General features: G+C 39.6%; 3 protein-coding genes across 3 annotated transcripts; 2 read left to right on the top strand and 1 right to left on the bottom strand.

The window, feature by feature from the left end:
• Window positions 1-791: 791 nt before the first annotated feature.
• On the top strand, window positions 792-4407 carry ift20 (intraflagellar transport 20 homolog (Chlamydomonas)). Its single transcript, XM_061046043.1, has 5 exons — window positions 792-900; window positions 2089-2226; window positions 2327-2412; window positions 2508-2611; window positions 3774-4407. The coding sequence occupies exons 2-5, from the start codon at window positions 2100-2102 to the stop codon at window positions 3853-3855; spliced, it is 399 nt and encodes a 132-aa protein (XP_060902026.1). The 5' UTR covers window positions 792-900; window positions 2089-2099; the 3' UTR covers window positions 3856-4407.
• A 362-nt stretch (window positions 4408-4769) lies between these two features.
• Window positions 4770-7235, bottom strand: lyrm9 (LYR motif containing 9). Its single transcript, XM_061046044.1, has 4 exons — window positions 7085-7235; window positions 6034-6205; window positions 5076-5168; window positions 4770-4992 (listed from the first exon to the last, which is right to left on the bottom strand). Exons 2-4 carry the CDS (start codon window positions 6157-6159, stop codon window positions 4975-4977), a joined length of 237 nt encoding a protein of 78 aa, XP_060902027.1. The 5' UTR covers window positions 6160-6205; window positions 7085-7235; the 3' UTR covers window positions 4770-4974.
• A 2043-nt stretch (window positions 7236-9278) lies between these two features.
• On the top strand, window positions 9279-24839 carry LOC132979916 (ovostatin homolog). Its single transcript, XM_061045742.1, has 17 exons — window positions 9279-9364; window positions 11894-12074; window positions 12732-12888; window positions 13797-13849; window positions 14715-14735; window positions 14873-15038; window positions 15123-15207; window positions 15308-15419; window positions 15584-15701; window positions 15774-15883; window positions 15991-16146; window positions 17169-17399; window positions 17913-17976; window positions 18271-18416; window positions 22562-22711; window positions 23413-23544; window positions 24735-24839. The coding sequence occupies exons 1-17, from the start codon at window positions 9288-9290 to the stop codon at window positions 24822-24824; spliced, it is 2049 nt and encodes a 682-aa protein (XP_060901725.1). The 5' UTR covers window positions 9279-9287; the 3' UTR covers window positions 24825-24839.
• Window positions 24840-24925: the final 86 nt, after the last annotated feature.

The raw sequence follows: 24925 nt of genomic DNA, 5'->3' as shown, positions 1-24925 counted from the left end.
TTAGGTCCCATGTACTAGTAGTTCCCCAGGAAATGAGAAATAAATATATAGGCCAAGACCTGAAGATGATTATTTAAAAAAAACAAAAAAACATTTAGGCCTATACAGCAAATCAAAGTTAGGCAACATCAAATGAAAATGTCCAATCTTATGAAGGAAATCTTACTTTATTTTATTTACAATCTCATATTTATGGACAATGTCTCATATTTGTGGCTTTAGTAAATCTTTATTTTGACATCTTCCCTCAGATGTTTAATTTGTTAGCTCTTAATTGAAGTGTTTCCTTCCCCAAAAACTGGCCTCTGCATCCTTTGAGTGACAGATGCTAATTTAAACCACAAAAGGACACTAAAGTTAAATCAACAGGTCTTGGGACCAACGTTACAATAGCCAAGCCTAACTATGTTTGTAGTCAATACTTTTATTTATCCATTTAATGTTCTATTGTTGTTGTTTTTAATCAGCTGACATTGGAGTCATCGATTATTAACCACGCATAAACATAATATTAACAGTCTATGATAAACATACGGGCAGCTGCATTTGGTTTCCTTGGCAGCGAGAGGAGGAGGAGTTACCCTGCATTCATGTATATTCAGAATAATGGGAAAAATACGTTTTCTATTTTAAAAATTCACGTAAAGGCGCCCTTAATCAAAACAAGATCTACATAAAGAAAGGCAAATCAACACATGGTATTTAAATAGCATCCAGGTTGTCACTTTAACATGATTTAGAGCTTTTGAATACACAGATGTTTTGAGAAACGGCTTACCAACCCAGGAACATGGAGCTTTAGAGGGGTACCTGAACGCACCATGAGTGGTTTACTTTGCAATGCCACATAGCCACACAACACAGAGACATCCGAGCTAACGGAGATAGCAGTAATAAAAGGTAACAACATTATATTTCTGACAAGATGAAGCTAGTTACTGATGTAAATGGCGGCAGCTTAACAGGGACCGGAACGAGGTTTATGTGTGTTTGTAACTTGTTCTCCATTTTTAGAGTTTTTTTTATTAAGGGGGGCAAGCTAGCGAAATGAAGCTAACGTTAGCTCTGTGTAATTTAGATTTATTTCAGGTTACATTCGTTTGGATCATAGACATTATTTAATCCAATGAATAAAGAACAATATGAATCGTAGGCTATTGGAGATTGAATATAGTTTTAACCCTTGAAGACCAAGGTTTACCGTACAATCTGTTGAAATGAAGTTGAAATAAAGTAAGTACATCGTTATAAACACGCTGCATGTTAAACTAACGCTGACTATAAACCACATCAGATATGCTTCATCTAAAGAAACATCCCGTTAGCTGTTCAAGTAATGCATCAAATAACGCAAGCATTTTGAATAGAGTTGTTGCATGTACATCATGGGGCTGTCTCGGTTTTCCATATGGTGTTCTCCTATTCAAGGTCAAAGGTCATGTAAAGGTTTACTCTGCATTAACATGCAGTCAGCATGTTGACGTTTCAGTCTCCATATCGTGATTCAGACATACAATCAGTAAAACAGACATTGTTACTAAGTGATAGTCAGATAACACACAGGTGTCAGCATTTAGTTATCAAGCTATAAACCTGTTTATTTCAGGGCATCTGTGAGTAAGAGACCCAGCTTCTTAATTGATAGAAGTCAAGTTAATGCTGGGCGATATGGACCAAAACTCATATCTTGACATTGTTTAGCTGAATGGCGATACTCGATATATATCGATATGTATTTTATTAACAGTGAAAACACATGGAAAATAAACTACCTGTTTATGAATTTAAATAGTAATATTATAAAATAAAAATGTTCCTTAAATACAATAAAAGAGAGAGAGAGAGGAGGAGCAGGGTTAAGAGGGACAGACAGTCAGTCGTCATCAGTGAGATGAGAAAAAGGTGACCTGGCACCTCTGTAACGTTATTTTAATGCAACATAAACTATATCCATATTAACGATATTGTCTTACCCTATATCTTGTTTGAAAATATATCGATATATCTTAAAAACTCGATATATTGCCCAGCCCTAAGTCAAATCTTATTTTTTACATGCTTTGCGGTTTTATTTCATTTTTTTTACAGGCCCTGTGGCCATGGCTAAAGACCCGTTAGCCGAGGCAGGTTTTTATTTCGATGAGCTCAACAAGCTACGGGTGCTGGATCCTGATGTCAGCCAGAAGACGTCAGAGCTCAAGGAGGAGTGTAAAGAGTTTGTGGATAGTAAGCACTGACACTTTTGTCAAATCCATTCAGCTTTGTGTGTTTTCCCCCTTGAATCTCAACAGGATGTGCTAATATTTGTGTCTTTTTAAAAAAAAAGAAATTGGCCAGTTTCAGAAGATAGTGGGAGGTCTGATTGAGCTGGTGGATGAACTGGCCAAAGAGGCAGAGACAGAAAAGATGAAGGTTAAATTTGCATTTGAAGCTCTCAACATCAGCTACATAAGAATAAATAGTCGCCATCATGGCCCAAAAACAGCCTGTGTTCTTTTCTTCTTCAGGCGATTGGGGCCAGAAACTTGCTCAAGTCAGTGGCAAAGCAGAGAGAGGCTCAACAGCAGCAGCTTCAGGCTCTGATAGCTGAAAAGAAGATGCAACTTGAGAGGTAAACAGTGTGTGTGTGTGTGTGTGTGTGTGTGTGTGTGTGTGTGTGTGTGTGTGTGTGTGTGTGTGTGTGTGTGTGTGTGTGTGTGTTGACCACATTACCTAAACAACACTGGGCAATTTAGTACAATCCATGCATTCATTCATGCATTTCTGAGTAACTAGCTTGTGGGACCAGTAAATACATACCCCTGTGAACCAGCATGAGTTGTGGCACATAGTCTCAGACCCCCATTAAAAGCCACCTCTTTGGCTATAGATGCTATACCAGATATATAATCGTTTTCTTCTCCATCTTGAAACAATGAATTTACGGTGTCTGCTGTCAGCTATGATAGGCTTAATGTCTCTCTGTCTTGCCTTTTAGCCATCTCCATGTCTTGTTTTGGAGCCAGAAGCAACAATATTTGGTCTAGAAGGTGGCGATAGAGAGGTGCAATTAGCACATGCCAAGATTAAAATACTTCTAGCATGGTTAGCAAGGGGTTAACTGTGAAATTACTAAGCAAGCAAATAGTATCATAGTGACTTAAAAAAACGAAATAATAGCCACACAGAATGTCTTTAGTATAATGGACCACTTAACAGATGTGTTTCTGGTGAACTGTTAATCACAGGTAACAAAGCCCTCAAGCATACCAAGCCATAATGCGACCATAAATAACAACATCATGCTGTATTGAAGAAGACTTGAAACTACCGTTTTGGATGAGAAGCTTAGTAGGGAAATGTCTATTGAGATAAATAATCAACTTAGACAAAGACTGATTTCCCCCCTACAGTTTAAAAAAAAAAAAAACATACTTCTTTTTTATCCAGTGCAGTCTCCCCCTGCTGTCCGTTAGAAAGACTGCAGGTTTAAGGTACTTCTGCATTGGCTTCTCTTGTAAAACAAAAGTCTACCATTATTTCTTATACACAGTCTGTGGTTACAGTAATTAGTTATATCCAGATTGCTGTATGTGATGACATCATTTGTTGACTTCCTGTCAATTTTAATCTGCCGATAAATACCATATTTACAACAAAGTTGACAATATGGACATGATAATCTGCATTATTAGGGTTGTATCAACATTAGAAGGTATGTATAATGACATTAACTGTATGCTTTATTACCTTATTTCAGTTACATTTATTTCTGTTTCGTTTCCTGGTTTCAGATATCGAATTGAGTACGACGCCTTGTCCAAAGTGGAGTCGGAGCAGAGCGAGTTCATCGACCAGTTTATCCTGCAGAAGTGACGATCAGACTCAGATGGCAGAAAATGTTTGACGTCCCTGACCACGTTTCCGGAGTGCCTGTCCTGTTTTTCTCTGGGAGACCCCATCCCTCAGAGAGTTACTCTGCTGCAACTCTTTTTCTGAAGCAATCCCAAAGCTCCAACATCATCGGAAAACATCTAGACCTCAGACCAAACGTCTCAACATCTCAGACCAACGTTGAAGAGGGTGGAGCTGTTTATACAAAGGAATATTATTTATACTATTTATACTGAAAAATTAGTGTGTATATCTAGTTTTACTACTTTTTGTATTAATTGCAATACTGCATGTGCATGCATCTGTAAATATGAAGGAGAGAAATTGACATCCTGATTCAATCTCTGTGTTGTGTTTGCTTTTTATTCCAATCCGCTGGTATAACCGGAGTCTGTAGGCACAACACACGACCAATACGTTCTCCTGTTTTCAGATTTGTTTTCTTCTTTCTACCTGTTTTGTGTTATTCATGTATTAATTTAGACAACACATGATTATACTTGAATAAATAGTGGACTATGTTGCACAATACAATGTGTCATCATTATAAAATCATTATTTAGATTTCAATGACTGATTAAAGTTCATCATGAGGTTTAAGGGGGTGAGAACAGGCGGCAGTAGCTCAGTCTGTAGGGACTTGGGTTGGGAACCGGTACAGGTGCGGACCATAATATGGAAGTTGGTCTGGTAGCTGGAGAGGTGCCAGGTCACTTCCTGAGTATATTCTAGGTGCCCTTGAGCAAGGCACTGAACCCTCAACCACTCTGGTGCACTCCCTGCGTAGCAGCCCCGCTCTGACATCTCCCCACTGCATGTCCACAGGTCATGGTGGTGGTTTGGGCTGTGTGATGTGTGTGAGAAGCAGGTCTCTCAATAGATAGAAAAAAAATCACTCATTTTGTAAATAAGCATTCATTTATTGAGAAAAGAAATACAATACATGACAAATACAGTCATAAACTCTCTTCTGTCTAATAACAGTATTTACACTTTTTCACTTTCTAGTGACATGTTTCTTCATCATCGCCGTTCACGCACATATTATCACAACAATAAGAACAAATGTGCAGCGGAGGACGTATTCATGCTCTGTTATCCTCACTTCTTCTTGGTGTACTGTAAACGTAAAACGAGAATAGAAAATAGTTACTGTTTGTATTTCCTACATGAACCTACATTTCATAAGGTGTCATCCTTACTTTATGAAGAATCCAGTCTGCGTCAGCGATCGCTCTCTGGATCATCATTTGTATCCTCTCCTGGTCGTCTTCGTCTGAATGACTTTTGTAACTCTGCAAACAAATCAAAAGATCAGTTATTGACTGGACATGGCAGTGAGGCCACTGAAGCCGATTGATTGATCTAAATCATTACAAAAAGTTCTGAGAGTAAGGTAGAAATCAAAACAAGTAACATATTTAAAGGTCACATATTATGCAAAGTACACTTTACAATGTTTTCCTAACACTAATATCTCTAGTCTGTCTACAAACCCTCCAATGATGAGAAAAGTCCATCCTCTCCGTCTTTTGCCTGCTCCACTTTTCAGAAAATGTGTGCTCAAACAGGCCGTTTGGAGATTTTCCCTTCATGACATCACAAAGGGCAGTAACCCCTCCCCCAGGTGGGTGACACTCCCACATCTAGGTGTTTGTTCTGCACTCTAAGTCTGCCTTCTCACTGTAAACAATAGGACATGGAGCAAGAAAGCCTGAGCGAAATACCCTTCCAGAGAAGGGGCGTGGTCAGACACAGCTCATTTGCATATTTAAAGGTACAGACACAGAAACAGTCTGTTCTGATCAGGGCTGAAATAGAGGGGTTTATAGACATGATCAAATACAAGATCAGAGTGGATTTAGAGCAAGAAACTTCACACACATGTTTTAGGGAGCTCTGAGACTTATTTAAAGTTGTAGAAAAAGGAGGATAATATGTGACCTTTAAATCCCACATGGTACATTTTAATCATTTTCTGATTCACCTTATTTGAAACCTCTAAATGTTTAGATCCGTACATTTTTCCCGCATATAAGGACATATCTTTAGATTTTACCACCAACTAATGATGACTAAAAATTATATATTAAAATAAATGTCCAATTTTCTTTAATAATCATTTAACTTGTCAACAGGAAGTGCATGCAACAACCTCACCTGTCTGATGGCATGTCGGTAATGCTGCTGCACTGCTGTAGTTGGCAACAATCTGCAGCATCTGAGGAGATATCGAAAGAGCTGCACAGGAGTCTGGACCAACTCAGCTCCAACTAAAGGAGGCATTCCTTTGTCCTTTTGTTAATCTGCTGCTGGTGAACAGTCTACAGACCTGGGTAAGTTCAGACATGTAAAGAAAACAGGGTTATGTCAGCAGACTGATATCTTCTTGTAAACAAAGGAGATGATAAGTTACGGTTAGGCACGGGATTCAACAAAATGTGAGGACTTTATCTCCCTCTTACATTTTTGGGATTCAAATGCATGAGAATATTTCCCATTGTATAAACCATATAAATATTCACTTCACTTTTATAAGGATTGTTTTTCAGGATATCACCTTCTTTACTGCCTCCATGAAATGACATACATCGTCTTCTATAAAAAAAACTAAAGGAAAAATGTCATAGCATTTCAACAAGCTCAGATTTTTTTACACGCTGTGTCTTTTCTATTAAATAAACCGTTTTTGTATTTTAAATGTCATAGTGACAAGCTCTGATTAGTAGGGATGTAAAGATTAATCATAAAATCTTGATAAATCGATTCAAAGGTGTCAAGATTCACATCGGTACTCAATTCACAATACCCAGTATCGTGAATCGTTACATCCCTACTGAATAGTCTAAAACTAATGCTGAACCCCACAAAATGACAAACATGTTTTTTTTTTCTCAAGACAAAACATTGACCCCACTGACCCCACTGATGCTACCTTGTTCACTTTACACAAACTAAACATCGGACGAGTTCAAGTACTTATGTATATCTGGCTGGACCTCACTCGAGAAACCACTAGTTTGTAATACTGGCTAAACAATACAAAAGACTAGATATGACGTGTTTTGAACATGCCGTCATCTTAATATTATTTAAATGTTGTAATGTTGTCTTTCTTTATCCTCAGATGACCTAAGCTACCAGCTAACGCAACACGTTTCTATAGAGCTGCATTATCACCACCAAATTGATAAAAAAAAGTGAAGCTTACAGTAGCTTTGAAGTGTAAAGAAAGCTGTCAGATGAAACACAGCACCTCTAAAATCTCCCTGATTTCACATTATGACACCGGGTCACTGTTGACGGAAGTTTACGATACTGCTGTCTTCTTCTTGAGTGTTTTTCCGGTTGGCATTCATATTAGGATAAATCTCTGTCGCCCCCTGTCGGCTCTACTAAGATATGGCTTTTCCCTGGTGCAGTAAGCCAAGTACACTAAATGTACTATTAAATTCTGTAAGAACAATACCTCTGCTTTACTCTTTAACTTTAAGTTTGTTTTAAAACAATACTTCACTACATGTGAATACCGAATTTCATTGCTCCCCTACAATTGTTTGTATCTGTAGTTCGTTTTAAATGGACAATTTGCAAAGATACCTCAAACTAAAACTGCTATCACAGACAATCGTTAATTTCCCCCATGTGCCACCAGACATATTTTTTAATTGTTTTGACTTTCAGATTTCAGTTAACTGGGGGGACTCAGCTATTCAAAGAAACAAGCATGGGGGCTCCCAGAACAAAGGTTGAGAACCAGGGCCGGCTCCAGCCATTTTGGTGCCCTGAAACTTGTGATTTGTGAATTTGACCGGTTGGATACAAAACATAATTTCTCTGTAAGAACATCTGCAGTACCTTCAAACAGGCTGAGCAACACAAGGGTCTGACATAATGAAATCCAGGTTGTTTAATGTCTGAAGAAATGTGAATTTCAACCCAAATGATTGGCTTTACATACCTTTTTAATAGGTTTGCACTGATGTTCTACATAAAAATATATAAAAATGAGTGGATTCAGGGTGAAAACAAAGCCATCTATTTCTGATTTAAATGTCTCACCATTTTTTTCCGCAAATAAAAAATGCACTCAACGCTAATTTACAATAATATATTTGATCTCTTCTAAAAAATTGACTGACTAAATCCCTGCTTTTGTAACAATCATTATTCCTTTTACCTCTGTCTGTGTGCAGATCAGTACAAGCTGTGTGTCAACAGGGAGTGCTGCCCCCACAGTGTGTTTACTGAGTAGGAGGCAGGAAGCCCAGTGAGACTTGATTTTGGACAAAGATGCATACAGTTCACTTCATTCTGCAACATTTACATGTAATCTGTTTTGTCTTTAATCTGATTTGGCCTTAAAGAATTGACTTTAACCTTGACTAGAAGGGCGAAAGTAAATGTTTTTTCAAGTAAATAAACATGTGTGGGCTGGTTCTTAGCAGTGATGGTGTGTTACAACACATTATGGTAAAACACAACATTTGGAGAGCTGACAAAAGTACTTACAGTCTTTCTTTGAGTATAAGTATGTATCTTTGTGTTAAGGAAGACTATTGTAAAAGCAGAAGTACTGATTCTACTTATGAAATACAGGCTTTGAAATCCTCTCATTATTACAGCAAAAAGTTTCTCTTTGAGGGACATTTCTGTGTCTTTGCAAAGTTAACAGACCCTCATCTTATATTAGGAGACTATCAAACAAAAAAAATCACTTTCAACTAAACCACAACAAACAGACCTGGGGATCATTGCCATTTTATCTGCAAGTTAGAATTTACTTTTTGTCAGGGGGAGGACCTAAAAAGGGCATCAGAGTCTACAGCTGGCTCAGCAAAATAGGTCATCATTGCAACATATCAGCGCCCGTCGATACGGGAGGAGAGTGGAGACTCATCGTTTTTTTTGCAGAAATTTCAGGAGTGCATGTGTGAAAATGACTTAAGATGACTGTGATGGCAAATAATCCAAACACAAATCTAGCTGTAATTGTAGTCACAGGAATATCTTATCATCTGTGGCTAAATGTCTGATGGGAAAAGGTGTTGTACTTTGAAAAGACTTTAGAAAGACTGAAGTCCAACACCTTCTCCCATCAGACATTTGAAAGGGTCAATTGTATTAATTTTACGCCCAGAAAACATAATGTATAATATAAGTTTAATAAAGTTACAGATTTACTTAAGTATAAAATTGTTTCATAATAATTATGAAATAAGTTTCAATAGGTGGGTACAATTTATGATGCATGAGTGTGGGTAAAATGGTTGACGGAAAGCGGTCCCTGAAAGGCAGTACATTTGCATATGTCCCCAAAATAACCCAAAACGTGTGTTTGTGTGTAATGGGTGAACAGGGGCGGGGCTTAGACTATTTAACTGAAGAGACTGTGATGTTCACCTCACACAGTCATGGGCCATCCTGGGATTCAGAGGTGGACCCTGTTTGTCTGCCTGAGCTGGATGTTTGTGCAGGCGGTAGCAGAACCGTAAGTTAGTTGAACTGTGAAAATAATGTGTGTATTAGCTCTGACTTTTCTAGAGGACGAAGGAGTAAAAAGCAGTTGAAGATGGGGAAAAGTGTCAGTGGAGAGATGGTGACCTAAATATCATTTGATAAGTATACTTGATTATATTTTGCTATAGCTTGACGGTTATTGCTCATATCAAAAAGTGATTATAAAAAATTACAAAGTTAAGTATTTGGACCACTTAAATATACATTTAGACCATAGGAAAAGGTGTGCATTAAAGATTTGTCCTAACTGTTAAATCTAGTTTACAACAGAAAATTCAACATTCTTTGCAGTCTTGTCCTTGTGTTGTATCTCAGGTCAATTTAATTAAAAAAAAGGAAAAAAGTTTGACACCACTTCCTCCTACTGTACAACAACTGAAGCCAAAACACCCCCACCCAAGAACCAGAGTCTGTGCAGTCGAGATCAGCTGGTGGAATCTCTGTATTGATGTCTCGCCTCTTCCTCTAACGAAATCACACATTTCATTTACCCATAAAACGTCAAAGGTCCCTCAGGTGGGCACAGTAGACAGCTTGAAGCAGACACTCACAGTTATGAAAAGTTCAATGAGTCTTGAGTTCGTGTTTGTTACATTTTCTCTCACTGTTCCTCCTCTATTCTGATAATCCAGTGCACACAGCAATGTAGGAGCCTCATAGGTCAACAGAGCTGTCAGTCATGACTTTATACTAAAAAAACTAAACTTATCAGAAAACGAAACACATATAACAGCATGATAAGATCTACAATAGAGATCAACAGCGACCGCCTACTTTTTTGATGGCTCTGGTTCCGGAAGTAAATTTCCCCATTCAAATCCACAAAATTCCTATATCAAGAGATTGGTGCCTGGAACCAAGACAGCCAGCTACCCCAGTACTCGTGACTATAGTACATTTAATTTGGCACCAAAACAGCATTAAAAAACGGAAAAAAAGGCAAAGGTACAAGACCGTGTACATAATCTTTGTCCGAAGTCAAGGAACTACCCATCCCACAATCCATTGTGAATGATATCGTTTCTTTTTAAAAGTAACTTTTGTCGTTGTTATCGTGTTTATACTGTTAATGCAAGTGTTGTACTAGCTCGTTGTTTGTTTTGTGGAGAATATAAACTACATTCACTGCGGCATGACAAGGTTATTAGTACATTTCGTGTTAGCTAACTAACGGGGCACTGGTGGCGCAGTGGTTAGTGCGCTCACCCCATGTATGGAGGCTGTCGTCTCAAGCCCGGGTTTGCTTCCCGCATGTCATTCCCCACTCTCTCTCTCCCTGATTTCTGACTCTATCCACTGTCCTCTTTAAGATTAAGATTTACTTTTATTGATCCCTGCAAGGGGAAATTTCAGTTTTTACACTCTGTAAGTTATGAACACACACATAGGCCAAAATATACACACAAACAGGATCCTATGGACATGCACTAATGGAGAGAAACCAGAGTGACAGAGGTGCCCTCAGCAGGTGCTCCTGAGCTGATGGTGGGGAGGTGCCTTGCTCAAGGGCACCAGGCAGTGCTCAGGAGGTGACCTGGCACCTCTCCAGCTACCAGACCAACTTCCATATTTGGCCCGCACCGGGACTTGAACCGGCGACCCTCCAAGTCCCTACAGACTGAGCTACTGCCGCTCTATCCATTAAAGGCACAAAAAGCCCAAATATAAATCTTCTTAAAAAAAAAAAAAACTTCGGCGCAGAGGAGCAGGAAACATTGCCATGGTAACAGCAAGCTCAACCAATCAGAAACACTATGATCGTGGGTAGTTTAATTCTTTGGCGTGCACCTTTTACTGTGTTTAACTGTCTAGAGTGCTCCTCGTTTGCTGTTTTTTAGTGTAGTTCTTTGCCCCCATATTGGCGAATAAATCTTGGTTTTCTTAAAACGAGGTTAATATGGAAGTTGGAACCTATGTCTCCTACAGGAGCATATACCATCGTTCTACACTCGGGTAACTCGTGGTCAGTTTACATTGGATGGTTATGACAGAATGGCTAATAACCAAATCCACTATGGAGAAAATGAATGGGATTTTTACTTCAGGCACAACACTGTTTAGCTCTATGATAGAAACCAGTTTCGATAAAAAAAAAATTTGACAAGTATTTTGATCTTCAATGCGCTTTCTGTTAACATGGAAGAGGCGGAGCTTGTGACCTATAATGCAGCCAGTCAGTAGGGGGAGCTCTTAATGTTTTGGCTTCACTTTTGGGGAACTATCATGTTGATCTTTTTATACAGTCTATGGTCGTATCACAAATATGTCTTTAATTTTGTCTTTTTTTTTTAGAATGTGTATTTCTTTTAGATTTTTGTATTTTCATAGTGTTGTTGTTCAGCTACTTCTACAGAGAAGAAATTAGCAGCTAGCAGAGCTTTGCTTGCAGAATTTCATTTAAGTTCTCCGGTCTTGTATTTGAGTACAACCTTGTTGTTGTAGTTCCTTCTTTTTAAGAGTCTGTGGGTAATCTGTACATTGTATTTTTCTGTTGCTACAGGCAGTACCTGGTAGCCATACCTTCAGAGTTAGAAGCCGGGGCTGAGACCCAATTCTGTCTGAGTCTCCTGCAGCCCAACAAGCCTCTGCTCATCACTGTCACGCTGACCTCCGAAGAAGAGGAGACAATCCTTCTAAACACGACATCCAGCGTGGAATTACATGAATGCTATACGTTCCAGGTCAATTCTTCAACTTCTTTCAGTACACTTGCATACACAGTTTAGTCAAGCTATTGTTACAGCTTAGGTCATTTAATTGGACTACTGTCCTTGTCCCAGTACACTGGGGGAGAATCAATTTGTTGTGGGAAGTATGTCCTACTTTATAAATCCCCCTTTAAGATTAAGGTTACTATTGGACCTTCTTCCGGTCGACCTATTAGGTCATATACAATCGACAAATACTCAAATACTCAAGCAGAAAAATGGTTTCTGAAAACATGGACAGCTTTACAGCTCTATACATTTCAACTGAAAACTGTGTGTCCTCGTCTGTCCAAAAATGCTGGTTCTCGCTTTCGCACTCGCCATGTTGATACCTTTTTCGTTAGTCCAACTGTGAGAAATGCGACTAACATATTGGCATGTCATTTAAAAGTCCAGTTTTAGTCAGACTAATGAATTAAATCGACTTTTTGACATAATGTAAATGTACTGACGACTTCACTCAGTCCTCATTTGGAGAGTTTTTTCTCCAAGACTCAAAGACATTTTTAAGAAACCTAAATTCTTGTCAAGGGTTTACACCATTTTTATTTATGCATAAGCTCCATAGAAACTGATGTACGTTATTGTTTCCTTTGATTCACTTTTCTGGTGTCTTTATTTCCGCCACAGACTCCTTTAGTGAAGAATTATAAACGTCACAATTTCAAGGTGAAGGTTGAAGGCGATGAATTCCTCTCGGAAGAAGTCAGGAAAGTATTGGTCAAAGACTATGGACAGATGACGTACGTCCAAACAGATAAACCGCTCTACCTACCTGGACAAACAGGTAACAAGAGCCTGACAGAGGGGATCTGTGGGGAGGGGAGCAACATGATGATAACTCTGTTTATTTATAAAGCACCTTTAAAAACAAGAGTTTACAAAGTGATTTGATAACATAGCCAAGCAAATCACACAAATCATGAAAGCAAGCCAATATCAAAATAAGGCGATGACATGGATGGATGTTGAAGTCAGATCTTTGTGTATTACATTTTGCTAATAAGCAGAGCTCAAATACAAATACCATCAATAATTCTCTCTCTCGCTCACACACACTCATAACATCCCCAACACACACCAGGTACCAAATATTCCCTGTCAGCTGGAAGTCCGCAGATATTTCCAGCCAATATTTCGTTCATATATATTTGCGATAAGAGGGGGGAGACCCATTAAACAGACATGCCTGCAGCTTTTAACAGCCCTGGATTTGGGGAATAACCTAGTGGCTCTGCTCTGTGCGAGTGTGTGCAGCCGTTTGTCCAACATTTCAAACATGACAGAAATTAATCCGACCATTCAGTAGCAGCAGATCAGGCTCTGGTTGGCCCTTTCCCCCCCCTGTACCCCTCACAGCAAATGACGACATTGAGCTGAAATTCAGTCCGACTTAGAAATCAGCTGTGTGACTCAAATATTGGGTCAGAAAGGGCCTCAATTTTGCAGAGTATATGCCTTACCCAAGGAAAACACAAAACTGTGAAGGCAACAAAAAGGTAAATCAGATGAAAATCCTTTCATTTTAACCCATGAAAACTTCTTCAAAACAACATTTTATTGCACAAGATATATAAAAAAAAAAATCACTATCATTCTCATGTGTTTATGCCAAACAGCATACATTAATGTCTGTGGCCAGTTAGCCTGTGTCGTGTGCTTTGATTATTTTTTCCCCTTTTGCATTCTCTACAGTGCATTTCAGAGTCTTCACCCTGGACCACAAGTTCAGACCTGCTGATGAGCTGGTGAGTGTTTGAACTGTCTGGTCTTTGCGTTCTTTTGGACCTGATTTCATTCAAACAGAGAGTACCGTGTAATAGTGAGTCACTGCACAACTAGGCACCAGGTTACAGAGAGCAAAGTGAAAGCTTTACAACAGTGTCACTACACAAATGTTTCATCAGTCTGTTGGATAACGAACACTTTTAGATCTGAGCTGGGTCATTTGTTAAATCAGTAAACATGCAAGTGGTGAAGGTCCTTTTATATATTTGCAGACGCTCTGACCTACTTACTCCCACACTATGTTTAGCTGCAGAGAATCCAATTTAAAGCTGCAGAAACCTTTATATAAAAAGAACATCAGAGACATGAATCTTGTTTTTGGAACCATCTTTGGAAGTTTAACTTTTTGTTCAACATTTATACTAATACACTTTTGACTGTATTCTGATATTTCGACTATTTTTACAAAGTTCAACAGTCTCTTTCCCCTTATCCGGACTCAATTTTCTAAAAGAAAAAGCCTTTTATTATTTCTTATATCTGGCTTTAATGCTGTTTTGTACATTAGGTTTGTTTTTTTATGATGAATCTTGAAAAAGCAGTGTGACTGCAGTGACTGATTGTAGAGGTGAAACCCAAAGTAACTCATCTTTATCACCAAACAAGTGTCTAAAATCATGAAAACAAGAATGGGACTCATTATTAATGCTAACTGTGTTGTTGTACATCATTTAATTATCCAGTTTAGACCTTGAAATGTTCAATTTATTTTCGGTTCAATGTAATTAAAATGCACATCCATGAAGAATTGTATTTGGGGCGGCTGTTCTCGGGGTGAATTATTTTTTTGTTGGTAAATTTACTCTTTACATTTTTTTTTTACAGTACAATACCATCGAAATAATGGTAAGATGAAATAAAGCTTACTGTATCCTTTTTTGTTTTTACATGCAGGACAACAGATTTAAAATCCATAATAAATAGTGACTGTAACCACTAACCACCAGTGAATAAATCCTCTTTCCTTTAAATGTATTGAACAGGATTCAAGGTATAACCGGCTCAGGCAGTGGGTGAACACAACGTCTAATAGAAAAATATTGCAGCTGTCTTACTCCTTGAACTCTGAGGCTCGTGAAGGAGAATGGAAAGTTCAAGTTGGGATTGGTGAAAGAAAGATATATCACATATTCAAGGTGGAGAAATATGGTAAGTAACACCAGCTACGCAGGCAAATAACGGCACCATTTTTAAATCAACAGAGGATGCTTAAATAACATTCTTTGTTTTCAGTTTTGCCAAAATTTGATGTAAAAATAAAAGCGTCCAATGAAATATGCGTTGGACAGGAGGAAATCGAAGTGGAAGTCTGTGCAAAGTGAGTAAGACACACTTCTACTTGTCACATGTGATTTAAAAAAATGGGGGAAACTTTCTTGACAACGCACCAATTTCACTCAAACTTCCCATCCAATCAGATACACTTATGGACAACCTGTGCCAGGAAGTGTTTCGTTTAAGACGTGCCGACCTCTGAAACCACCCGTTAAACTTGATATCACAGAGCTGTGCTACAAGGAGACAAAGAAGGTGCTGTTAGAGCTTCACAAAAAAAAAAAACATGACGGAAACATTTTTATTCTGAAATCAACACGTGTAAAGTTTTGGTTACATCAGTCAATTCAATGGGTAAATGATCATTCTTGGCGATAGCAGCAACTCTATGTTTTAACATGTATATTTTGGTTGTATAGACAGAACAGAACGGCTGTGCCAGGTTTAATTTCGACATGTCAACCTTCACAAAACTGGACCCAAAGGCATTGTGGGATGGTCTGTTAATCAACGCTGTAGTGAAAGAGGAGGGAACAGGTAAGCTCCGTTATCGTATTTTCAGAACCATATGGCATTATACTGTTGTTAGACGACTTCCTTTTGTTGCAGGTATTGAACAATCACAGGGGAGAATGATGGAACTTTCTTATGTGGTTGGAAAGTTGTTCTTTATTGACACACCCAGGTTTTATGATAAAGGATCAATTGTGGAAGGAAAAGTAAGAAAATAATAATAATTATTATTTTTCAATTTTCGTTTTGATGAACACAGAACAATTGTGCATACTTCTGCATTTTAAGAAATACATGTTTTGTCTTACTTTAGGTTAAAATGGTTACCTTCAAAAATGAACCTGTTCCGGACATGCCGGTCTATTTGTTACATGATCGGTGGGGGATACAGAACCTCATGACTGACAGCAATGGTATCGCCCCTTTCACACTAAATATGACCAACTTTGAGAACAACATCCTCCTCAAAGTAAGTGTAAAAAAACAAGGAAAATATAATGTTAAAATCTGAAAGCTTCGTAAAGTTTTGAAGTTTGATTCTTTGAAAATCATGACGCTATTTAAATTTAGTTTGGGTCTTATTGATTGATTGATAGAAAGAGCCAGCATGAAGCAGGTTGTAATGGCTAATATTGGCTTTATTTAAGGGCAAACGTCTCGGCTCAATGTTCGCCCAATCAAAAATGCCTGTTTTTGCTGCTAACAGGCTGAGATTAAACTGTCGAAAAAGTTGACAGAAAGGATGGCTACCAAAATGGTAGAGCTCAAACCATATTCTAGTTTTGTTGTTGTGATTTAAAAAAAAATAAAAAATTAAAGATTTTTTTTTGGGCTTTTTGTGCCTTTAATGGAGAGATAGGACCGTGGATAGAGTTGGAAATCAGGAAGAGAGAGAGTGGAGAATGACATGCGGGAAAGGGGCCACAGGTGGGATTCGAACCTGAGTTGCCTGCTTGGAGGACTATAGCCTCCATACATGGGGCAGGCGCACTAACTACTGCCCCACCAGCACCCCTTGTTGTTGTGATTTTGACACCGAAAGATTAAAATCCAGAGAAACAAGAGGCCATCATCCAAGGACAAACAACTTCACAACACATTAGCTGCCGTTAGATTACCTCAAATGTCAGGGTTTAAAAGGTGTCATAATGCTAACCTCTGAAAGCCCCAAAAGACTCAGGTATGAAAAATAATGGTGCCAATGCCATTAGTCAAAAGTCAGTGGCCTGTGGGCTGAATGATTTACGTCCAAGTGATGAGCACATCAAGAGGGGGTGTCATGACACCTGTCAATCATTTACACTACAGAAGTGAATGGAAGACGATGCTGCAGGATAGTGGCTGCCATATGAATGTGGTGATTTACTAATTTAAAACTCTTATTTAACAAAGTACTTATTAAACTATTTGAATTGCTAAGCATTAGCCACAATAGCTTACTCCAACCATTGTTGGCTTACTTGCTAATATCACTTCTTCTCTACTACCCAGGCTAGCCTGAATGAAGACCCAGATCAATACAGTCGCTTCAAAGGTCCACGCTATGAGATTGGAAATCACCAACTTTCCTTGGCGTTGCCGTCTTCTCCTGATACTAAATCATCCAGCTCTCTGAAGGTGAAGACAAAGAACGACAAGCTTCCCTGTGACAAAGAGGACTACTTTTCCATCCTCTACACTTTTGTGGGAGATACCCGAAGTGTAGTGGATGTGATGTATCTGGTGAGTGGTGGCGAAATATGTGAAATTGCAAAATCTTGGCTAGAAGATCTATGGCCTGTTGCAGCAGCTCTGTATACTGTAAGTTGTGTCTTAAGTTATGGTATAAAGTCCAAACTAAACCCTGTGTGTTTCAGGAGATAATGAAGCACGTCAAGTGTGAAATCAATATCATGTAGGCCTTATTAATTGTTTGCACCACGGGGACGTCAGATTTATCTGAACTTGTAGAGCGTTACATCCAAACTAACTGAAATATTGTTGCAGAAAATATGCTTTAACTTCATGTGACCAATCAGTGAAAAGCATTTTTCTTATTTCAGTGCTCCCAGTTCTGCTCCCAGTTTATCTCATATACCTCATACTGAAATACAGACCACATTAAGGTTAATGTCAAACTTTTAGGTCAGTGCATTGATTGAGACACTCACATATTGATTCATTGTTTTGGTGTCGGAAAAGCTAGATGCTAAAGGCTTATTTACCATTTTAACAAGATTCTATTAAATTCTCTAGGTGTTATCCAGAGGAAACATTGCCATGCAAGGACATCAAAAGGTGGAAGTGCAAAATGAACCCGGTGGGTAAAGATGGCTTTGAAAATATACAAATGAGAATCCTTTTCATGATTAATCAGACATTCAAATACCATTCCATTCTCCAATTTAAGAATAAATAAAAAACAGATTTCTATTTCTTGGTGAATAACAGGGGAGACAATGGGAAGACAGAAGCAAATGAACTCAGATTAGATCAATAAATATTCAATTGTAGTGCAAAGATAATTGATCGTTATGTATTTTGGTTTAGGAGGTTACTTATAATGGATTTGTTTTGGGTTGATGCATTATAAAAATGGTCTCTTTTGTTTCAGTGACTGATGGGAAGATCATCTTTACATTGAAAGTGACTCCAGATTTAGCACCAGAGTTCCAGGTTGTAGCTTACGCTGTCCTCCCCAATGAGATTGTTATCGCCAACAGTGCTATCTTCCAAACCGAGAAATGCTTCAGCCACAAGGTCAGAGTGAAAAAATTAACGGGTTTGGAATTTATTTGAGCTTTACAAAATGATATAAGTATGTTCAGAATTCGGTCTAATACACGTTGTGAATAGCAAGTGACAAGGAAATTAGCCTTTTATTTCAATTGTGCAGCATTGTACGCACAAATATAGCAGAAATCAAGTATATGCTGTGTACATGTCTCTCTGAGTCATGACTGTCGACAATGAGTCAGAAGCGTGAGTCCCACTAGCTTTATTGTTGTCAGAGCCGTGTTTACATCATGACATGGATGGGATGGCCAATAACAAAGAGCATTAGCGTTTTTAGATCATTAGGTCATTCTGTGTCAATTTACATGCAATGTGAAGCTACGCAATATCTAATACGTGCTAACATTAGCCTGCTATCAAAAACATGCAGGCCAGAGATAATTGCAGCTCAAGCCAAGGACAATTTTGTCCACCGTTTGCGCTTGACTCGAATGCCAGGGGAGGTGGTTCGAGGTATGTTGCTGGAGGAGAGAGGCCAAACTGAAGTTTGTTTTGGTTTCCTGTTGGTGCTCAAGGGCGACATCTACTGGATTCACACATTCTTCCTTTAAATAGTTTGAGATAAAAAAGCGATGTCGCTATTCAATTGAAACACAATTCTACAACAATTCTACAATTCACTTAGCAGACGCTTTTATCCAAAGCGACGTACATCAGAGTGTAAGTATAATACAAGCAAGGATCTAGAAAAAGGGAACAATGTCAGTAAGAGCAAACGATCAGCTTTGAGTCCGATTGGACACACAGGTGCTGACAGGCATTGAACAGAGGCAAAGCACAACATTGACGGCAGTTCTTGAGAGCTCTAATCAGTATAGAAACCATCTTATAAGTCATCATTATCAAACAAAAACAATCGTGACAACCATCATCATCATCAATGATATCGAAACCATCATCATTAAGTTAGTAGGTATTCATGAAAGAGCTGGGTCTTTAGCTTTTTCTTAAAGGTGCAGAGGGACTCTGCAGATCCAATGGAGTTTGGAAGTTCATTCCACCACCGGGGGGCAACAGAGGAGAAGAGTCTCGTCAGAGACTTAGGACTCTGTTGTGAAGGTTGGATCAGACGCCTTTCATTAGAAGAGCGTAGTGGGCGGGAGGGAGTGTAGACCTGGATGAGAGTTAAAGTAAGGAGGAGACGCTGTTTTGTAAGCGAACAGCAGAGTTTTAAATTTGATGCGAGCAGTAACTGGGAGCCAGTGTAAGGAGATGAACAGCGGAGTGACATGTGTTCTTTTAGGAAGGTTGAAGACCAGTCGTGCTGCTGCATTTTGTATCATTTGCAGAGGTTTGATAGAGCATGTAGGAAGACCTGCCAGTAGAGAGTTGCAATAATCGATGCGTGATATCACAAGAGCCTGTACCAGGAGCTGTGTAGCGTGTTCTGACAGGTAAGGTCTGATCTTCCTGATGTTGTACAGGGCAAATCGACATGACCGGGCAATCGAGGCTACTTGAACCTTAAAAGTTAGCTGGTCATCAATCATGACACCCAGGTTCCGGGCAGACTTTGTGGGCATGAGTTTGGTTGTTCCAAGCTGGATATTGATCTGTGGTTGCATAGAGGGACTGGCTGGGATGACAAGGAGCTCAGTCTTTGAAAGATTGAGTTGAAGGTGCCGTTCATTCATCCATTTAGAGATATCAGCAAGGCATGACGAGATTCTTGTAGAGACTGTAACATCGTCTGGCGGGAATGACAGGAAGAGCTGGGTATTGTCAGCATAGCAGTGGTATGAGAAGCCATGAGAGCGGATTATTGAACCAAGTGAGCTTGTGTATATGGAGAAGAGAAGGGGACCAAGCACTGACCCTTGAGGTACCCCTGTGGATAAGCTGTGCGCTTTGGACACTTCTCTCTTCCACGACACTCTAAAGGATCGCCCAGAGAGGTAGGACATGAACCAGCAGAGGGCAGATCCTGAGATACCAAGTTCAGAGAGTGTGGATAGGAGGATTTGATGGTTGACTGTGTCAAAGGCAGCAGACAGGTCTAGCAGTAATAGAACTGAGGACTGACCTGCAGCTCTGGCAGCTCATAGCGATTCTGTTACTGCCTGACTGATTTGGGTCAAACAGATTGTTTCTGGACAGGAACTCAGAGACTTGCTTGAAGACTGTGCGCTCAAGTATTTTTGACAGAAAGGACAGAAGAGAAACCGGTCTGTAGTTTTCCACCTGGGCTGGGTTTAGTGTGGGTTTTTTGAGCAGAGGGGTGACCCAAGCTTGCTTGAATGCGGTGGGGAACACACCCATTGACAGAGAGGAGTTGATGATATGCTTAAGTGCAGCATTAAGCGGAGAGGAAATGGTCTGCAGGAGGCTTGATGGTATTGGGTCCAGAGGACAGGTGGTGGGCCAAAGAGTCTAGCACAAGCTTAGAGACTTCATCCTCAGTCAGAGAGGAGAATGAGTCGAGTGAGGCACTTTTGGTTGTTGCCTTTTGGCTGAGTTGGTCAGGCTCAGAAAACTGGTTACTGATGGTTGCAACCTTTTCAGTAAAATACGAGGCAAACATGTCTGGTGTGAACAGATCGGAGGGTGGAGGAGGAGGTGGTTGAAGCAGTGAGTTAAAAGTAGAAAACATTTTTCTTGTATCTGTGGCATTGCATATCTTGTTCTGATAATATGTTGTCTTGGCCGTTTTCAGGCTGGAGGAGAATGAGACAAGTCTTTGCTTATAGTCATTGAGGTCAGCGGACTGTTTGGATTTTTGCCCTTTTCTCTCTGCTGACCTCAGCCCTGCTCTTTGCTCTCTTATGACTTCCGTGAGCCATGGGCTAGGGTGGGTTTCGCGAGCAGGTTTGGACACCAGAGGGCAGAGCTTGTTCAGAGATGAGGCTAGTGTGGAGCAGAGTGTGTCTGTAGCCTCGTCTGTAGAGAGTGCGGTAAAGACCTTTTGGGCAGGCATGGCAGCCATTACCTCGTTAGACAGCTGAGCTGGCTTGAGCGATCGCATGTTTTGGTGGTATGACACCATTTGTGGGTGTGCCTGAGGGAGTTCCGGCAAGGAGATTGAATAAAGAAGTGGTCTGATAGATGTAGAGGGGTGACAGTCAGGTTTGCTGTCGAGCAGTTCCGAGTCAGGATTAAATCAAGAGTGTTGCCAGCTTTGTGGGTAGGAGGAGTTGGGACCTGCATGAGGTCAAATGAGGATAGGAGAGCAAGGAAGTCTGTTGCCTGGGCTTTATCAGTGTGTATGTTCATGTCTCCCATTACAATCAGTGGTGTTCCATCATCAGGGATTTCTGAGAGTAGCATGTCCAGTTCCACAACAAAATCATTCAGATTACACCCTGGTGGGTGGTAAATGATAGCAATGTACATTTTAACAGGAGCAGTAACCAAGATTGTGTGGTATTCAAATGAGGAGTTGTTGCTCAGTGGGAAGAGTTTATTGAATTTCCAGGTATTAGAAATGAAGATACCTGTACAACCTCCACATCCAACAGAGCGGGGTGTGTGTGAGAACACTGTGTCAACAGAAAGAGCAGCTGGTGTGACTGTTTTCTGGGCGGATCCAGGTATCAGTAAGGGCAAGTGCCTGAATGTCTGACATTTTTGCAAGTGCTTGGATGAATTCAGTTTTATTCACAGCAGATTGACAGTTCCAGAGGCCAAAAGTAAATGAAGGGTGGGTAGAAGAGGCTTTCTTAAGCCGAGCCAAGTTGTTAAGATTTCGTTGTCTATGACAGATGTGTCTTTTCCTGTTCCCATGAATGACAGAGATTTCTTTGTAGCACATGTTGCGTTTAGCAGATGACCAGAGAAAATAGGCAAAGCAGTAGTCGTGTATGCCCGGGCTCTGTGGCCACACTGAAGCGTCAGATGCTGAAGAGAATGAAACTTAAGTGCTCAGTCCAAACAAAGCCTGACAACGACCCACTATCAATATCTACTCAAAGCAAGTTTCGATTCACCCACCTAGCTGACAAGACGTTCCTAGTTTTCAGATCAGAGCTTGTTCACAGCAGTTAATAGCCTGGTTTTAGCCCAGTTTAAAAAAGGAAAGACAGTTTAAGCAGACCTCTGAATACATAACTAACTGTGTGTGTGTGTGTGTGTGTGTGTGTGTGTGTGTGTGTGTGTGTGTGCGCGCGCGTCAGGTATCCTTGGCGTTTTCTCCAACCTCAGCAATACCAGGAGAGGGAACCACCCTTCAGGTGTCGGCCAATCCGGGCTCTCTGTGTGGTGTGAGCGCTGTTGACCAGAGCGTCCTTATCGATGAGCCAGGGAAGACTCTGGATGCAGAGAAGGTTGGCTGTTTTAAGCAACATTAGATTAAGTTTTCTATTTTCTGCTGGAAAAAAACAGAGCAACACACTGCAGTATGTGGGCAAGTAGGGTTTACACAAGTAACATAAAAACAAATAAATAGTGGAAAACAAAGACAAAAGAACAGCAGTACTCATCCTAATGTCCAGAAACTTCAATAGAATTAAATAAGAAATATACGTACAAGAAATATTACATGAAGTGAAGGAGTTTAAGTATCTCGGGGTCTTGTCCACGAGTGAGGGTAGAATGGACTGTGAGACTCTCAGACGGATTGGCTCATCTTCAGCAGTAATCTGGGCATTGTGGTGAAGAGGGAACGGCTACATCCCATGAAGAGATACTGCTTGGTTTTTTAGTTTTTTTTCAGTTTGGTTGCTGCTCTAGGTTCCACCAAAGTCTAACTACCAACTGTTGAAAGTAATTTGAAGAATAATTTTCTCTTCTTAACTGTGTAAGAAAGGGGGGGTTCACCCTGCTACTCCATTTATCCCAGCCGTCCTCGCTTCTCAGTTATTAAATATGAGCATTGTATCATTTTGGGACCATTTGGGATCTTCTGGAAATACAACAACATATTTGTAATATTTATTGTTTATATTTTATATTTTGTGGTTGTATATGTAGAGGAACACAATGAATATATTCACATTCTTAAAGCCTTCACTCTCATTTTTTTCAGATATTTAAACTTCTGCCTGAGAAAAAAGACTATGTTGATGATCCTAAACTATGTATAAATGTGAAACGCACGAGATCTACACACAGACGCCGTAGACGGAGCAGTGAAGATGGTGGTCATGAAGTTTTTGTGGTAATTATTTTTATCGAATATATTTTGCAAATATATTTTTGGCATCAACTTGGCATTGAAAATGAAATGGAATTAGTTGAATTACTAAACTACATGATTCACATTGATTACGTAGCAGCGTTGTTCCTGTGATGTCGTCTCTTAGAGAGGGAAGCACAAACCCTGAGTTATCAAATAACATGTTGTTAAAAACTCGTAAGGACAAATCATTCATAAAAGCTAACATTAGCATTCAACCAATTCTCTGCTTACATTAACCTGAGGTGGCTAACATTAGCAGGAAATCTGAATGTATGTTTTCACACTTTGTAAGGGTAATGCTAGCAAGGAAGTTGTTTAATACTAAGCTATAGCTTTCTAGCCATTGTCTAATGGTAGCTTAAGGCTTATTAAATATTTGTTATTAAAGCTTAAACTATTGCTGTGTATCCCTTTGGATGTTTACTATCAGCTGTCTTATCAGTATCGGTCCTGTACGATGTGATTTGAACCACCATCCTTCTTGCTGGGAGGCAACAGTGCTAACCACTGCAACTCCATGTAGCCCCAAATAACACCAACTCTTCTATTTCAGTGCTGGAGTAAATGCATTTAATTTTTTTTAATTTTTTTAATGTCATTGTATCTAACTAAGTGTTTTGGCAGGTTAAAAATGTTTCTGCTGGTAAAATTATTTGGCTTCTAGCCATTGACAGATTGACCAAAGATACATTTATAGGATAGGACATGCAGCCGCAGGTTCCTATTTTCCACCTGACACAGTTGTAATTTTCTCACACATCGCGCACGTGTAAATAGCAAATGTTCTTGTACCCATGTTAGCGCCTATGGATGGGTTGGTCTTAAAATGCAGAATGAGAACTGAACCTCTGACTGATTTGATTCATGTTACTCCAAAAACACCTATAAATAATCAAGCGTATTAATCCAACCCCTTTGTGACCTGTGCCTCGCTAAGCGTCTTGATTTTGCGCTGTGTAATAAAAAATGTAGTCTGAGACATCGCAAAATCACTTTGTACCACATGTTTTGGACAACGTGCATTAGAATGCCAAAAAAGGTCTCTAAAACAGCGTTTGAGCTTCCCACTCTAAGCTTGGCATCAGAGGAAAACAGCCACCGTGGATATATTGAGGGTGAATGCTGCTCCGATTTGCACTGACATCACTCTTTGCTGCCTGTTTATCCAGAAATTGGGGCTGAAGATTGTAACAAATATGTTTACCAGGATGCCTTCATGTTTGAACTTCAAGGGGAAAATATACAGCGAAGGAGGTTGAGATGGCTTTTTTTATTTGACTAGAAATTTAAGCATCCTGACAAGCTGTACAAGCATTAGTTTAGCGAAGTTCAAATTACAAATTTGACCTCTGACTTGGGT

Source organism: Labrus mixtus, chromosome 9 (assembly GCF_963584025.1).
Source record: "Labrus mixtus chromosome 9, fLabMix1.1, whole genome shotgun sequence".
In the NCBI taxonomy this organism is placed as follows: Eukaryota; Metazoa; Chordata; class Actinopteri; order Labriformes; family Labridae; genus Labrus; species Labrus mixtus.
This window is presented reverse-complemented; position numbering and strand designations above follow the sequence as displayed.

Coding starts and splice junctions, on each gene's coding strand:
- ift20 (XM_061046043.1), top strand. CDS start 2,100: ATGGCTAAAGACCCGTTAGCCGAGGCAGGTTTTTATTTCGATGAGCTC. Junction 2,227..2,326: donor GTGTAAAGAGTTTGTGGATA/GTAAGCACTGAC, acceptor TTAAAAAAAAAG/AAATTGGCCAGTTTCAGAAG. Junction 2,413..2,507: donor CAGAGACAGAAAAGATGAAG/GTTAAATTTGCA, acceptor TTTCTTCTTCAG/GCGATTGGGGCCAGAAACTT.
- lyrm9 (XM_061046044.1), bottom strand. CDS start 6,159: ATGCCTCCTTTAGTTGGAGCTGAGTTGGTCCAGACTCCTGTGCAGCTC. Junction 5,169..6,033: donor ACCGACATGCCATCAGACAG/GTGAGGTTGTTG, acceptor ATTTGTTTGCAG/AGTTACAAAAGTCATTCAGA.
- LOC132979916 (XM_061045742.1), top strand. CDS start 9,288: ATGGGCCATCCTGGGATTCAGAGGTGGACCCTGTTTGTCTGCCTGAGC. Junction 12,075..12,731: donor ATGAATGCTATACGTTCCAG/GTCAATTCTTCA, acceptor TTTCCGCCACAG/ACTCCTTTAGTGAAGAATTA. Junction 15,039..15,122: donor ATTCAAGGTGGAGAAATATG/GTAAGTAACACC, acceptor CTTTGTTTTCAG/TTTTGCCAAAATTTGATGTA.